Source organism: Gobius niger (assembly GCF_951799975.1).
Source record: "Gobius niger genome assembly, chromosome: 3".
Lineage (NCBI taxonomy): Eukaryota > Metazoa > Chordata > Actinopteri > Gobiiformes > Gobiidae > Gobius > Gobius niger.
The window spans coordinates 14172646-14189977 of NC_136854.1; the positions used below are offsets into that span (position 1 = coordinate 14172646).

The 17332-nt window shown below is 42.7% G+C and overlaps 1 protein-coding gene across 4 annotated transcripts in view; it reads right to left on the bottom strand.

Moving 5' to 3' along the window:
• Positions 1–209: 209 nt before the first annotated feature.
• The window catches only part of trim2a (tripartite motif containing 2a), a 31454-nt gene continuing 14331 nt past the window's right edge, over positions 210–17332 (bottom strand). For all 4 annotated transcript variants that reach the window (XM_079553101.1, XM_079553100.1, XM_079553102.1 and 1 more), the window contains exons 2-12: positions 14058–14236; positions 12289–12526; positions 11238–11389; positions 8423–8603; positions 5484–6207; positions 3436–3536; positions 3205–3372; positions 2955–3123; positions 1982–2052; positions 1732–1872; positions 210–377 (exon numbers count right to left, since the gene is read on the bottom strand). In XM_079553101.1, coding sequence (XP_079409227.1) covers positions 225–377; positions 1732–1872; positions 1982–2052; positions 2955–3123; positions 3205–3372; positions 3436–3536; positions 5484–6207; positions 8423–8603; positions 11238–11389; positions 12289–12526; positions 14058–14191 — 2232 coding nt within the window. In that variant the 5' untranslated portion in view covers positions 14192–14236 and the 3' untranslated portion in view covers positions 210–224. The remainder of the gene's footprint in view (positions 378–1731; positions 1873–1981; positions 2053–2954; positions 3124–3204; positions 3373–3435; positions 3537–5483; positions 6208–8422; positions 8604–11237; positions 11390–12288; positions 12527–14057; positions 14237–17332) is intronic.

Sequence of the window (17332 nt, forward strand, 5' to 3'; positions counted from 1 at the left end):
TTCCTCCTTATGACCTTCAGGGACTTGGAATGCAATGTCGACCAGTGTCCAGCAGCAGGCGTGCTCATGTCTCACACCATCTATGAAATGTCTTTGTGGGGAGGGCAGATGGCACAGTGATGGTTCGGTGATAAAGAGGGTAAAGTCTGCCACGTTTGCACGATGTCCTTTTCGCTTAGGCTGCGTCTCGATCCATGTCCCCGAGTGAGTTGATGGGGGGGGGGCTATTGCAGGTAGCGGTAGACTTTGAAGCAGTGGTTGCCAGAGTCGGCCACCACCACGTGTCCGTCCGAGGTGAGAGCCAGCCCCTGAGGTCCGTACAGGGGGTCGGCGCACGTGTTGATGTAGGAGAGGAAGGAGCCGCTGCCGTCAAACACCTGCAGCGCAAAAGTGAATGGACACTGTTCAGATTATGCACATAAAGGGTCAGCATTCATTCAAACATGGCGCCTTTTAACTCAAAGTACTGGCTTAGTTTAGGAGATGGGAAAAAAGGAAGCGAAAAATCATTTAAATGATCTATATTAAAGGGACTAGATGCAAGTTGGCCATTTTATACTCACTACTGCCACCTCAGGTCATACGTGTAACTGCACCTTCTATATTAAGCTTGTGTATGATGGCACTTCTGACCCGAGTTAACATTTTTTGAGTGACAGTGGAGGATTTTAGAGGCAGTTGTGGTGAACAGGTCTGGGCTCATTCTACACATTAGGACATGGCTGGAACATGTAGGGCAGTGGTAGGCAACGTCAGGCCCTCTATCATCAAACCTCTGGCTCTCAAGATGATATTGAGATCAAATGCTTGCTAAAGTACTCAAAAATGTGAAAAAATACTGTCAATTCCTTTCAAATGTCTTAGCAAAACACCAAATTAAGCCATATATGATGTACAACACTGGCATTTGTTGAAAGTAGTGCTTTACTTCGGGCTACTATTGGGGGGTTCGGCCCTTAGTCTCTTGATGATGAAGAAAAGCGGCCCTTCACCAAGCAAACTCGCCTACCCCTGATGTAGGGGAAGGAAAATACTTAATTTTAACATTTTTAAACTCCCTATAGTCCCTTTAAATAATCAAACTTGAGTTTATCCTCTTACCTTAACCGAGCACATTTTCCCCAGTTCGGCTTTACCCAAATCTAAAAGCTTTACAGGCTATCGGCCAGGTTAACGCCTCATTTGAAAGCTAAGACCTACAAAACTGATGGTGACTTTTATTTTTACTTTTTTGCTTATAGATTTGGGTAATGCCGAACTGGAGAGAATGTGTTCAGTTCATGTGGGGGTTAAGAGGTTAATTTCACGCATAGTTACAAAATGTGCAGTCAAAGTCGAAAATGTGTTAAGGCAAGAGATACTGTAACAAGTGAATTTGTCCACTGTGAGATTAAAGATAGATGAGATGAGATAAAGTCATATCTTATGAATGTTTAAAAATCCCTTCCGTCAGTCTACCCTATGGCAGCTGTGGCTACACTAGAAGAGCAATGTGAGAAACTTAACAAGCTTGTAAAGCAATGAAAGCCATTAATATGACCATCTTAATAATGCAGGGAATGCCCTCGGTATAGTAAGAGAAAACAAAGACAAATCTATGAAACTTGCAAGCCCTTGTACTTTTGATCTGCGTGAACAGGTAAAAAGACATACAAATATAAATACAATATCCCTCCCTGTATGCATAGAAACTGTGATATTACAATATTAATAGGTAAGAAAGCCACACACCTGTATGCGGCTGTTGCCCCAATCTGCCACTATGATGTTCCCGTTGGCGTCCACAGCCACTCCAGTCGGGGCATTGAACTGACCGTTTCCCTCGCCGTTTGAGCCAAACTTCAGCAGAAACTCTCCTTCTGTGTTAAACACCTGCATTTACAAAACAAAATTAGCAAGAAGATACATTTTCTGGCTCGTCTACAATAAATGGAGGGTATGACATATTACACACACTTCTGGTGACATTTCTGACTCTTACCTTGACAGAATGGTTATGAAAATCAGTCACTATAATTTCGTTGTTGTTGTTGACAGCAGCAAAGTGCGGCCCTAAAAACAAAGCACAGGTTAGAACCTCCTCCTTCCTTTAGTACAGGGGTGCCAAAAGTGGGGCCCGTGCTGAAACAATTCTGTTGGCCCGCCAGAGGGTGACCTACTTTTGCGCCGCATGTGGTTAATACTAACTCTCTTCCATTCATTCACAATGGTAAATATGGATGCAGTACACTTTTTGGCCACTAGCGTCAAATTGGGGGCGCTGTTTCACTCCTTTCGCAAAAGTTAAGGAAACACTGTTGTGTCTTGGTGTTTATCTCAGAGCATTGTAGCATCAACTTTTCCAGGTTTCCAACTTTTATTGCAAAGGTTGTTGACATTAACAAAGGTACATGTTAAAAAAGGACATATAAAAGAATTTATGTTGAACTGACACGTTCAAAATGATCTAATGTTGCATTTTCTTTGAGTTGACAAATGAATGAGGTAAAGTCACTGTAGGTGTTGTAGATACAGGTGTTTTGTTTTACGTTTTGCACTATATTGCTACAATTGTTGATTTTGTTCTACTAAAAGTAGGCTTTTGCCAGAGTTAACATTTGTTTTAATATAGCATGTTATTTGCGTAGATAGAATCAAATGCAATTGTATAGGCTATCGAAAAATAAAATAAAGTAACAGTTATTATTTGCAGTTATATGTGTTTCGTGCTTGACATCGCCGTATTTGGCCCGCGACCCACAGGCACTTTTTCATTTTGGCCCTCGGAGACAAAAAGTTTGGGCACCCCTGCTTTAGTATGTCACAGTCACAGCACAGAAGCTTATAGAGATTGAACATCAAAAATCGGTCACTAAAGAAAAGCCCAACTTTTATATTCTCCATTGTTTTAACGTCGCGCTGACTCGATGCAATACGACGTCACAATCCCCATCTCTTGGGGCGAGCATACGTACCTGCGAACTGCCTGTCCCCGTTGCCGCGGTTCCCAAACTTGGTGACCAGTTTGCCGTTGGGCTGGAAGATGAAGACAGAGCAGGCCTTGTTGTCCACTACGATGATGTGTCCGTTCCTGTCCACGGACACCCCTTTGGGGCCCATCAGCTTCCCCGTGCCGATCTTATTCTACGCACAAAACACACGGCACAAAACTGACTTTGCGTTGTGGAGGTAAAGCGATGAGCACAGCGAGCCCGTCGGTCTCACCTTGAACTTGCCCTCGCACGTGAAGATGCTGACCCACTTGTTGTCATAGTCGGCGATGATGATGTCTCCGTTGGGGTGCACTGCGACGCCGGTGGGCCTCTGGAGCTGGCCGGGGGAGCGGCCGCGGACCCCGAAGCGGCTCCTGAACTGCCCGTTGTTTAAGAAAATCTGAAGCGCACATTTGTTTTATTTTATAGTCTTATTTTATAGTCTTGACCCGCTCAGACTCACCTGTACACACTGGTTGTTGCTGTCGGCGATCAGAACATTGTCTGTGGACGCCGCCACTCCCTGGAGGTTGGTAAACTCCCCTTTGTTTCTCCCTTTTGTACCTTAGAGTACAGTGCATACGAAATCTATTACTACAAGCAATGTGACAGGTGTTAATGCTTTTGAAAATATTACTTGTTTAGACTGTTGTAAGTAATAATTATCATTTTATTCCCATGAAGCAGCATTTAAATGAAGAAAAAATTAAAGAGACTAGATGCAAGTTGGTCATTTTATGCTCACTACTGCCACCTCAGGTCTTACACGTAACTGCAATCTCTATCTCCGAATCTTCGAATCTAATCTCTAATCTCCAAATTAATACCTTTTTGAGTGCAGGATTATAGAGGCAGTTGTGGTGAACAGGTCAGAGCTCATTCTACACATTAGGCTGGAACATATAGGGGGATGAAAATACTTAGTTTTAACATTTTTAAACTCAGTATAGTCCCTTTAAGAGAAAGGTATACAAAGCACATGGAAACAAATATATATGATTAATAATATATAGTATGTTAAAATAAAAGTATGAAATGTCATGTTTCAAAAAATCGTGACACATCTGAGATTGTTTTTGTGTAATATATCGATTATCGCAATATCGGCATATGGTGAGATTATCATTATTGTGAGCCATGTATCGTTTATCAATCGTATTGAATCATGAGGTACCCACCCCTAATCGACAGGGGTTTAACATGGTCGGCACAGCAACTGTTTAAAATTGTTGCCCTCTATCTATGTCACTTCCTGTCAGTGTCCAATAAGGAAGTGAAACTATAAACATCCAAAAGCTGGGTACATTTTTCAGCAAAATCTTAAATTTCATTGTTTTAATTATGTTTTAGCCAAAAAATTGTCTACCTCGTCATATGCACTTTAAATTTGAAATGATTTTCCATGGTAGGCCTATTGCACTTATGAATCATTAATGAAATAATGAAAATGTACGCATTTTTTTCTTTTCTTCCAACCCAGAAACTATGAATTGTGTGCAACAGTATTTCGAAATGACATACATATACAGTATGTACTGTGCGGCATTATTGCGATATTTCAAGTCTATTCAGTGTTGTCGTTAGCCTGGCTAACACCAGACTAAAATCACAAGTGATGTTTAGTCTGGGGACCACCAATTCATTTTCTCGTAGGAGAGGTGTGGTTTACGATCGTCCATAGTCGTTCATTGGGCGATACGAAAAAAAAAAAAAAAAGTCTCATGCGTCTGCACGTAGCCATGGCCAATCGTATCATCGTATGAGATGACGTATGACGTATCCGCTGTAAACTTTTGAGCTAAATTATTTAGAACAAGGTCTAAAGCTTGATCAAAAAATACCATTGTGTCTGCTGCTGTCACGTTGGATCCGTAAATAAACTTTTTTTTTATTATCCGTAAATAAACTACAAGCTTCCATATATCGAATAGCGCGTCATCGTCTTGCCGTCCCTCCTCGCTCTGTGATTGGTTCCCAAATCCACCGGAGATTTCGGCCATGGTCCCCAGGCTGTTGTGCAGTTCGAAATAATTCGAGCGCACACAGCAGCATGGCGTTAGCCAGGTTATGTTGTCGTTAGAAGGGCTGGGACAATCCGCTTTAGCTGTGATACAATAACACATCACAATACTCACAATACAGTGATGTGTCCAAAACTTGACATTGTGTTAAGACTGTATAGTGCATTATGTAGGTTTAACATAAGGTGGATCTGTTCCTGAAGAAATACTACATTTCAAAACGGTTGAAAGTATTGATATGCTGATACAATATCGATTAGGGCTGGGTACTGTTAAATGATACCAGTATGGTATAGGAAAGTATTTTTAGGTACTTTAGGTAAATGTTTATGTGGTAGGGGAAACTGGAGCAGCCAGAGGACATCTATGCAAACTAGTGTAGATTTACAGTGGTGTAGATAGTAGATGATACGTCTCAATAGGACCTTCTCTTAAATACATACTTTAATGTAAAGTCTAGTTTCCTGTCCCAGACACGCCGCTGCTGTACCTATTCTGAAGATAAGGTCGTCCTCTATGGGGTTCTCCTTCCTGCGCCCCGTGCTGTACATACTGGCCGGCCTCTTGATGGCCTTCTGCTTCACGTGTCCGCTCCCCGGAGACTTCAGCCGCTTCTTCACCCCGTCGCTGCTCGGTGACACGTCTATGCACTTGGTGGCTTTTATTTTGAAGGGGCTCCCTTTGATGTGCTGCTCGTACAGACGCAGCGACAGGTAAAAGGTCCCCTCTTTGGGCGCCGCAAACAGAAACTCGTACGTCCCGTTTTTGTTGTCCACGATCTCCCCCCGGCATGTGCACCCGTCGGACGTGGACATCTCGGCCGTGATGTTGGCGTTGCCCGTTTTGCAAAGCTCGCCGTCTTTGTCCTTGGTGGTGATGCTTACGGAAGTGGGCACCCCGACCACGCAGTGCTTCAGCCCCTCGCCCGTCGCCACAGTCTCCAGAGCGACTGCGTTAGTGGTTACGATAGTCCCGAGGTTGTGAATGGATTTCTTCAGCCCGTCGGTCTCGATGATGAAGTCCAGCTGGTCGTTCTCCCCGGGGCGCAGAGGGAGATCCTGGTTGGCCAGTTCGAGAAGCCGCTCACTCATCTGCTTTTTCACCAGTAACACCTCCGCCTCCGTGCCGTGGCTCAGGGCTTGTTCGGTGAAGTTGCAGCTGCCGTTGATGCCCTCCTGGCCCAGCAGGAGCGTGTCCAGCTGAGCCTGTAGTACCTGTGGTGGACAGCAGAGGGAGACAAAGTTATGGGAATGGTAGGCATATCCACAACACTTTGAGAAGGCTTCATGAAATACAGTCCAACTGGGCATGGACATTTGGATTGCAGATTTATAATATTAAGGGGTTTGCTGCCTCCATGACACAACCCCAGATTAAGCGAGAGAAAATAGATGGATGGATTCAGAGGTTTGGATATATAAGTTATCAATTACTGATGAACAAAGCTTAGTATTAGGGGGTAATGTTTTCATTTTCCATTTTCAAATACATTTAAGAACATTTCACGCATTAAAAAAATCTTCTTTTGAAGTGTGCTATCCTCGAGACTAGATACGGGCAAAGTTTTTGATGCGAGAGCCACATTGTGTTTTTTAACTTTCCTCGAGGGCCAGACCAGTTGTGAATTTGGTTGCTTCAAACGATTACAATTCTTCAATAGACTGTAATCGTCCAAACACATAAAAAGAGCAACAAAATAGCAGCAGTTATGCATTATCTTTCTTTATGTCAAACATTTGTGTTTTTCCCCCCTAATTAGGCAATGCATATTGGCCAGATTGAAGGCCTCGGTGGGCCGCATCTTAGCTTGCCCATGCCTGCTGTAGACCATATCCTGTGCATGTCAGGTGATGATCCAGAGGATGATGTATGACAAAAAAAAAGACTTGTGATAGATTAGACATAACATGCTGCACAAAAAAAGGTAAAAAAAAAAAAAAAGGTAAAATACATCACTACACACTTTGCTAAAGTGCATCTGAAAAGCAGAAAACTATATGTATACGTTGTCATCATTGAGCACTAGAGCCATCCTTATACAAGCTCATTATAATCCATAATAGAAGTGGGCAAACCCAGGTCACTTACACAAAACTTTATTCCTGACCAATCTTTGTCACATCATCTTGCTCCTCATTAACTGCGCTTGTTTTTGTTTTTAACTGAAATCCCCACCTGACCTTCTCCCACACTGCCTTGAGTTTCTCTGGCAGCGTGTTGTTGTATTCTCTGCGCACAGCATTCAAAATAAGCTTATGCTTAACAAAAATGAAGTGGCTTAGCTTTATGCGCAGATCTGCAACCATGTCAAGAACAGGCCTGTCACAACAATTGTTCAAAATATGCAAAATGTACAATATTTGTTTGCCAACTATGAGAGCGGTTGATTACCTCCCTTCAGTGTAACACTTCCGAATAGTGTCAAAAATCAAAGCTGGAGGTTTTCCATTGTGACAAGCCTTGGATGTCAGGCATATTTCTATAACCACTTTGAACACACAGCTCATAAACTCTTATCATGTGACACATTCATTTACAAGCTGCAGTCTGTCAGTTTACACGTTGTAAAAATGTTATGGAGAAAACCAGTCTCAAAAAAACAAAAACACAAGAGCTCGACTCACCCCGATGGCTCCGTCATCTTCACCTCCGACAAGCGAAGCCATGACTTCTACAGTTCACTCTAAAGCTCACTTTCCCTCATTGTGTGGAACTGGAAACTAGCACACTCGCAGAGAAAAGCGAAGGTCTGACACACCCTGGCCGGCCCGAGTGTGCCCTGGTTTCATCTCGGCGCCTGGATATCCCTGGAGTGTTTATAAAGTTGTTAGCCCAGTAGCAAAGTGCATTGTGAATGATTAGCCTCGCTCCCATGTGACGCGCTCCCCGGGCAGCAGGGTGTAAACGGGGCTTTCTGATTGGTTGGAAGAGGGTTCGGGAGGCGCGCTAACCTCCAGACACCCTCCTCCTCCTCCTCCTCCTCCTCAGTGGTAATCGTTGATCAGACCAGCTGATAGCCAGACACAACAGTAGTAAATAAAAGTAATGGCTATAGAAGATAGGACACTGTTCTTGACACGAAGCACACATTTACCTCAGCACTGCACATTATTTTCTTTACTGGGACCAAGTTATTGGGTCAAAACCTGCACACACAGATCAGATGGCACACAGCGCAGCAGAACACTTAACACTGCCCGGTCTTTTTCCATTATGTGTGCTGTAAATGATAAATGAGTTCAAAGAGCGAGAATGTGCCATGTGCTCTGACAAAGGGAGCGCGGAGTTAAGTGTACGTAAAGCATGAATTGTGTTTAAGGTTTTGACAAAAGCAATGAGTTCAGTCTGTTGATGGCTTGGTATAGTCAACGGCATTTAGTGGCTTATCAGTTGAGAAAATAGGCAGTGAATACTGAATCCAAGAATCACCTTCTGCTTAAGGCCGTAGTTGACCTCCAGCTCCATGAGCAGGACGCTCTTCCTCACGTTCAGAGTCTTCTGCAGCTCGTCGAAGGTGCTGTGGATGTCCTCTTCGATGGAGCTCTTCTGGTTGGTCAGCTGCTGCAGGATCTCCGACAGGGTGAGCAGAGCCGAGTCGATCTCGGGCAGTCTGTGGATCAAGAGAGGTGTCAGAGGAATCAGCTGAAGCTATTATGTATATAGTTTAGTCAACACTAAACCAGTGATTCTCAACATGGGGGTCGGCAGATTTGGGGGGTCGCCAGATCATTTAGATAAAATCTACATATTTCTATTAGCATATAACCTAATATTATATTGTAGCACGTGTTGGAGAGTGTCATTATTTGTTCATAATTTGATGAATTTATTTCAGACATTTGTTTTTTTTTCCTTTGTTTTTTCAGAACTATATTCACCTTATTCCGCCCCGCCCACTTTTGCCACTTTTTATTTAACACATAGGAGAAAAGGGTCGGGCACAATTCATGGCGGCGCCCACGCGAGGCTCCGGAATAAGGTGAATAGGCTAATGTTCCTATTTCTCACAATGTGACCCGGGCGGGGGATCGCAAACCCCTTTACCTGTTAAAATGGGGGTCACGGCTCCAAAAGGTTGAGAACCACTGCTCTAAACCATGATAAAATATCAGTATAGTGCCTATTTTGCGTTCATGCACACAGTCTAAGAGATTTCCAATTATATATTTTTTGACCAGCTTAAATAAAGGTCCAACATTATTCATTGATCAGACTTTTAAAACAATTTTGCACCGTAGCTTGTGTTTCATGTTTTAAACCCAAAATAATGTTTACATATGAAGATGGCTGGTATCACGGTTTTTAACACAGGAACGAAAAAGGGACTTGTTTTTTAGTCTCGCGAACACACACAACCACGGCGATGTCTGCACAGAGACCCTTCATTACTCACGTTCACTTGCATGCGGTCTCTCTTAACACTATCAGAAACTAGCAAAGACCGGTGGATTATACGGATATTCTTAGATTTTTGACAACTCCTCGCAACAGGATTTTTCACTGGTGACACAAGATGAAGTGGGGAAGCTGCCGTGTGTTTATGGAGTTTTAATGAGACTAAACAGACGTAAGGGCGCAAGACTCCTCAATGCTCGGTTTACTCAACAGTTCACATCTGTCTGTGTGCTGTGGTTTTTTTTAACTTTAGCAGGACATAAACAACTCGTTTGTGCTCTCATATCATTGGGCCTCATTCAGTTATTAGGAAGGTTTATGGCATTCACAAAACTTGTTCTTAGCTGAAAACGTTCCTCTGTAAGAACAAATTCCAAGAACAGTCAGGAGGACAAGTCTCAGTTTTACACACGATCATGCAGATGGAACACAAAATTCTGAGTGAAATATATATAAAAATAATATAAATAATATTTTTTTTCAAAGGGGCTAGATGCAAGTTGGCCATTTTATACTCACTATTGCCACCTCAGGTCATATGTGTAACTGCACCTTTTGTATTAAGCTTGTGCATGACGGCACTTCGGACTGAAGTAACAACTTTTTGAGTGACAGTGCAGGATTTTAAAGGCAGCTGTCATTCTACACATTAGGACATTGCTGGAACATGTAGTGGGAGGAAAATACTTAATTTTTAAATGTTTAAACTCTGTATAGTCCCTTTAATTAATTCCAGAAAACATGTAAATATGATTATAATAAATTACAAATACCTTGTTTTTTTCAGAAACTTGCATTAACGTTATTAGATAAAGACGAGTGTCGACTTATTTAAGGGACTGGCCCGCGGGAAGAGAAGGAAAAAGCTTATACAGGTTTTATCTATTTAATAATTTTGTGATGACCAAATTCGCCTGGGTGGCAGAAGATTTAGTTGGTCCTTGAGTGCGGGGCGCCTATGGCTGAGATCTTTCTTTGTGATTGGTTTTGGATTTGCGTTTTGCCATTCCTCCACTCCTTGCGCACAGCACTCTTTGTCCTTATATAGTGAGAGATAGGTGGCGGCACATGCTAATTAGAACTAACATGCACACGCTTCTTAGTTGGCAGATTCGCCAACCTCAGAACACCTGTGCGAAGGATTTTCCTACTTAAGAATGTGTCGTGAATCTGGCACAATTTCCTGACACTGCCTCCGTAAGTACGGATTTAAAGAAGTTTCCTAAGAAGGTGCTCATGATTGAGGCCCATTAGGGTAGTCTGCTGTTTAAATGATGTTAGGTTAGGTTGATAGAGCCTGTAGTCAGAATGTCTGATGCTCTGAGCTCTGGGAACAAGAGCTGTCTGTAATGTTAGTTCTGTGGGTATTTTATGTGGTAAAGAAGCTTCTTTTTAGTCTGACAAGCAGCTGAAAATGCATTTAAGTAGATCTGAAAGTAAAAAATGTAAAAAGCACAAACATGGTGTGGAACAGCCCCACCTAGAGTTTACATTACCAGCTGCCACTGCATTTGAACATGAGGTCATTTCAGGATGACGAGGCAAGAAACAACAGATTGTTCAATGTTTAATATGTTTAATGCCCCATACAGATAGAACAGTGCTTTAGTAAAACCTACAAAAATGTTTTGTGCCATATTTTCCATTATTTTTGATCAAAATGTTACTATTTTCAAAGACATTTAGGTGAGGATAGCGCCTCATGACATCTGCAGGTGATCTGTTGAGAAGGGGACGGACTGAATACAATGGAACCTTTTAAGGTCAAATCAACACCATGATCTATACCAGAATATCTACGATCCTAATGACGTGTGAAATGCAGAATTCCTGACGTCGCGGGCTGTACCTCTTCTTGACGGAGCTGAGCTGGTCCTGCAGTGAGGCCTTGTGCTGCTCCACCACGTCTTTGAGGGGAACCGTGGGGTGCTCTCCATGTTCTCCACTGGTGCACTCCTGACACATGGCGGTCTCACAGGGCGGGCAATAGAACTCCATCACCTGCCACAAGAAATGTCAACAACTCTTCATATCGCTTTCAGTGGCTTGTCAAACATCCATGCACAACAGGTGTAAATATTAATTCAGGACTGAACCGGACAAGAAAGAAATGTCAATCGAACTAAATGTTGTCTTAATTGGATGTAAACCAGAAAGCAATCAACTTAAATGTACTACAAAAGGAGAAATTAAATTATCTCAAATAAAATAAAACAAAATCCAACAGAAATATTACAAGTTACTATAACTTTCTTTTAAAATATCCTATCCTACTGTAATTATGTAGGCCTGAATACCGAAATAGACTGTTAGGAAATCATAAAGAAAGTGACATATATGAATTTTTGTATCTTTGAATCTTGAAATGTGAGACCGCTGCTCACTTTGTTGTTTAGATGCGTGTGTAAAATAAACATTAAAAAAGTTTTTTTCAAATGTTAGCGTTCCTGTTTAAAATGTATACTGTGACATAAATCTCAGGTCGAATCACAAGTACAGAAACATTGCAGGAAGACATTCTAAAATAGCCATAGTTTACACTAAAAGCGTTTGGGATTTAATGTACGAAAAGATGAAAAGAACTAGTAAGTGAGGCTGCACAATATGGGAAAATTGTGGTATTATGTACTACGGTCTTAAATGTTGCAAAAACAATGTATTTTTTGCATTTTGCTAAAATATTTAAACACAGCAGATTCCACTAATTTGTGTTAAAAGTCAAAACAACACTAAAATGTCATATTCGGACCAAAACAAGGCTAGATTGGGACTAAATAAGGAAAACTGTGACTAAAATAATGAATAAAAAAAAACTTCAGCTTTTGTAATATATTGTGTATATTCTTGCGATTTGGGTATTGCATCACCCAATTAAAGACTGATAACGCTGATTTGCTTACGCTGCCTCCATGGTTGGGGCAGGACAGCAGCTGGCCCGGGTCCACTGAGCTGATGTGGTTGAGGGTGGTGGTCTGGGGGCTGTGCTGGTCCGGAGTCCTCTGCAGCACGTCCATGAGGTTGGTGATGAAGAAGTTGTTCTGCAGAGCGGCCACTCCCTTCTCCGGCAGGATGGACGTCTGTCGGCACACGGGGCAGGACAGGGTCAGGCTGTGGGCCGGGATGTAGTTCGCCAGACACCTGCGAAATGGACGGTAGGCAAGCAAAGCTGTAATATCCAAGAGCAAAGGAAACCAAAATAATGGAAGGGACAAGTTTAAGTTTAATACTGTGCCGAGCCGAGACATTTTTGTTTTTTTCATTGATTTATAATAATCACAGCCCCTGTACTTAATTTCTTTCACCCTTTAACAGAGGGAGGAAGTTGAATTTAAACTGTAAGCGGTAGTCCCAACTCGTTTCTAGCTCTCACAAACCCAATTCTTCTTAATACGTGTTTCCATTACAGTGACAGTGTTGCTCCTGAATGTTGGGAAACATACTTATAAACTCATACCTAAAAAACTTTAGGACCTTTAATATAAGACATTATCACTGATATGCATACTACTTTAGGTATAGCGTTTAATCGTTTTAAAGATCCAAGTGAAAACTGAAAGGTGCACTATGCAACTTTTTATGTGAAAAAACAACAACAAGTTGACCTTTCAGTGACCCAGGGGTTGTTTGGGTGGTTAGCATAGCGCCTTTACTTTCCATCCCAGTGGCCAATGATGCTCCATGATCAATTGCTTTTAGGGTTTCTGGTAGGTTTTTCACTGCTGATTGAACCGCATCCATGGTTGTGTATACATTCCAATCAGAAAACCGACCAGAAACCCTAAAAAATGACATAACATGGAGCGTCAGTGGCAAGTAGTGGAAAGTAGAGGTGCTATGCTAACCACCCATACAGCCACTGGCTAACTGAAATGTCAAATACGCATGAATATGAACTTCACTAAAAAGTTGCAAAGTGCACCTTTAAAGGAATAGGCCACCGTTTTTACATACTAAGATATGTTCTTACCTCACTTTAGACGTGTTAATATATCCCCGTCTGGTCTTTGTCCGCGCGCTCTGTCACGCAAACGGAGCACATACGCAGCTTCTCCCACATGTCACATAGCTCCGAAAAAGCTCACGATAGAAGCTACCAAGCTCTTCCATGTGTTCCCTATTTAAATAAAGTTACGTGAAGTGTTTTCATGCGAAGTATATTTACACAGAAATGTAACGTGTCGATTTTATAAGCAAATAAAAAGGGGGACTATATTGTGAGGCGTAATGATACGAGGAGCAAAACGTCCGCGTAGTAACTCCTAAAGCTTATTGACGGAAGTGAGCGGGGGAAGTCTTTAGGAGTTACTACGCGGACGCTGTGCTCCTCGTATCATTACGCCTCACAATATAGTCCCCCTTTTTATTTGCTTATAAAATCGACACGTTACATTTCTGTGTAAATATACTTCGCATGAAAACACTTCACGTAACTTTATTTAAATAGGGAACACGTGGAAGAGCTTGGTAGCTTCTATCGTGAGCTTTTTCGGAGCTATGTGACATGTGGGAGAGGCTGCGTATGTGCTCCGTTTGCCTGGCAGAGCGCACGGACAAAGACCAGACAGGGATATATTAACACGTCTAAAGTGAGGTAAGAACATATCTTAGTATGTAAAAACGGTGGCCTATTCCTTTAAGATGAAGATATTACCATGGCGACAGGACTCACCTCTCACAGAAGGTGTGCAGGCAGGGCAGGACTTTGGGGTTCTCGTAGCGGTCCAGACATATGCTGCAGATCAGGAACTGCTTGTCGATCTGACGGACCACGGGACTGGGAATAGTGGAGCCCTCAGAGGCCATCCTAACAGAGCGGGACAGGGGTGTGCCCTCCTCTCAACACGCACCCTGCACAGATCACACAGGCATACAAGACGTTATACATGAGCCGTTTTTTACTCACACTGCTCTGCCCTAAAGCTGAAGGAGATGTTGCATAATATCTGAAGATGCACATTTTTTCAAGCCTAAATCAACGACAAGAGCATCGATCAGAAAAGGAGAAATGACCACACGCATCTGTCTTGAGAGAAGCATTAGAGATTTGTCGTTAGCCTGTTGTTAGTCCTATCTCGGAGTCAGATCTGGCCTGCCACAGAGGGGTGCAAAGATCAAACGCTCTTCCCGACAGGAAATGCCAAATGCACAAACAGAGGCACAAATCATGACTGGAGCCGCTGGTTTTAGATTAGTAAAGACAATATCATCCTTTCTGTGCAACTCTGGAAACGCAGACTATCTCCCAAACTTGAACATGACAAACGACACAACCGGATAAGCGCGAGGAAGTAGCAACCCAAGGTCAAGGCCACGTCTAAAATAGCTTCATAGTTTGTGTGTGATTTTACATAGTCTCAGTACATTATTTTGGACAGGACTGTAAACAATAGGCGTGGAGTTATTACACTTTCAACTTCTGGCTTTTCTGTAGTGACACAAACATGTGAGAATTGGCCCAGATAGCGATGGCTCGAATCCCAGGAGCAGATCGCTGTTGTGTCCTTGGGCAAGGCACTTCACCCACTAACAGTGTGAATGTGGAGTGTGAGGGAATAGTTGGTTGTGGTCGACCGGCAGCGCAGACTGACAGCCTCTCGTCCCGTTGGTGCCATTGTAACATAATTAAAAGCTCAAAAAGTAGATTTATAACCACACCGTCCTTCTGATGTTATAAAATAAAGCTCACATGTCGTGTCTTACCAGCAGGAGCAGTTAAGGACATATCCTCCACACTGGATGCTCCGGTTTGCCTACAGGGACCAGAGTATTGCAGACCTATAGACTTTCAGTCGCACTGATTTATTTCCTGCTGATTATGGACTTGTGTGTTTGTACGGCCACAGATGTAGATCCCTGCTCCCGGGGAACAGACGCTCAGCACAGGGTGAGCGAGTGCCGAGGGAGGAGAGGCTTTTAAACGGATGAATATTTGATTAGAACGTCCGGGCCAAAGCACTCAGCCAGTGATGGAGGACACCAATAAAGCGCTCGCTTAAAGACGGAGATTGACTCTCTTAATGTCGCCTCACAGGTTAGCGCTCTTGACTCACAGCAGGACAGTCCAGGAATCGACAATGACATTAACCTCATCCAAAACATACAGGAGTGGAGTTCAGAAGCCCAGGCCTGTCACCCTCTGCTGGCAGTCTGTGTACTCGCATACAATGATGGAGGGAATAAACAAGTGCACATCTTCAATGACCTGCAATGGCCGACAACCAAATGCACAAAAGAACCGTGGGACAACTTGCTCCACACTGTAACATCCAAATAGCTTTTAGCACTAGCTGTACTAAGCAGAATGCCTCTTTTAAGTCCTAGTCACAGAGAACACAGTGTACTCCAGGCTGAGCTCTATTTTTGTCTACCTGGATGGAAAAGTACAGGCAACAATGTCAAGTGAGCAGCGATTGTGCGTTTTTTGTTGTTTTGTTTTTTAAACCCAAAGCCTCTTTTTGTGCCGGCGGTAACAGTAGCTCACATGGATAAGGAAAGTGTGTCAGGGCTTTTATTGCGAAAGGGCCTTGAAAACAGGCCACCTTAGCTGCTCAGGGTGAAGCCTTGGGGAGCGCACTGTTCTCTCGGTGGATCGTGTTTTTGCCTCATACATCGTTCACTTCCTGGAGCAGACTGTGCGGACTGGAGAGCAAGGATGGAGGGTGGATAAGGTTACCCTCATGGCCAAGTTTATGTGGTGTCACTGGAAACTGGTTCACAAAAAGACATTCAGACATTTACATATAAAAAACAAAAAGGTCGAAGTGGAGTAAACAGTAAGGCGTGAGACAGGATTTCAAACTAGCCTGGAGCGCTCTCTGCAGGCAGTAGTAGGAATAACACGTTTTCAGCATCCTAGCAAATCCAATCAAATATGTGGAGGGCTGTTTTGTGTTATTTCTATGATGCAACAAAATCCAGGTAATACCATAAACCAGGAGTTCCTATACTTTTTTGGCTGGGACCCCAAAAATTGACAGGTAAACATCTCGGGACCCCCATTGTACAAAGTTATTGCCTCTTATGCTACTTTAGCCAGAAAAACGTATTCATGTGTATTTAAACTGTTTATCTTTGAATAATTTAATGGATTTCACGCTAAAAACAGTAGCATTTTTCTTTTTGTTTCATCTTGAAATCTTCTGAGGACCCCCACGCAAGGCCTCGCGACCCCCTGAGGGATCCCGACTCCCACTTTAGGAACCACTGCCATAGATGGTAGAAAAGTGATGGATGAAGTGAGGGTGGTGTCCCCCATAGCGTTCAGCGCGGGCTAACTGAAGCTCGTTTATGCTAGCAGTTTGACTGGGATTTTGGAGCTCGCACCGATATTTAGAACGGGGTGAAAATAAATATGAAGGCCACACGGCAGGGAAAACATCTGTTTCACCTGTGGTCAATGTTAGCATTTTTGGCTAGTTTTCTCCCATAACGTCTTAGCTTTAACATCAGGGTAAGAAAACTCACCCTATGTTTATTTTATGATGTTTTGTCCACTAGCGAGCTGGAGATTTCGCTGAAATAACTACAACAGTGCAACACTCCCTCGTCTTTGACATGCATATTCAATATTGACATGTTTGGTATCCATGTGTAGACCTGTTTTTCTCACTCTTGCAGCAACATCTCCACTTTAAAAGCTTCTACAGACTCCAAACATTCCAGTCTTGTACGTTTTAGAGCATTTTTAACTATCCAATTTCTACCTGGTTTATTGAGCTTAACTGTAAAAATCAAGACAAAATTAAAATGAAACTAAACAGCATCCATTCCCCCTCTCATTTATATCAGTAATCTCCAGCAACATTTCAAAGTGATGTTTCTAAATTAATTTCTTCCTCCAATTCACCAGCAGCGTCTTGCCTAAAAATAGCGAAAGGAAAAGAAGAGTCAATTACAGCGAGGAACTTCCTGCCCCCATTTCCTTGTAGGCTTAAGAAGCAAAAG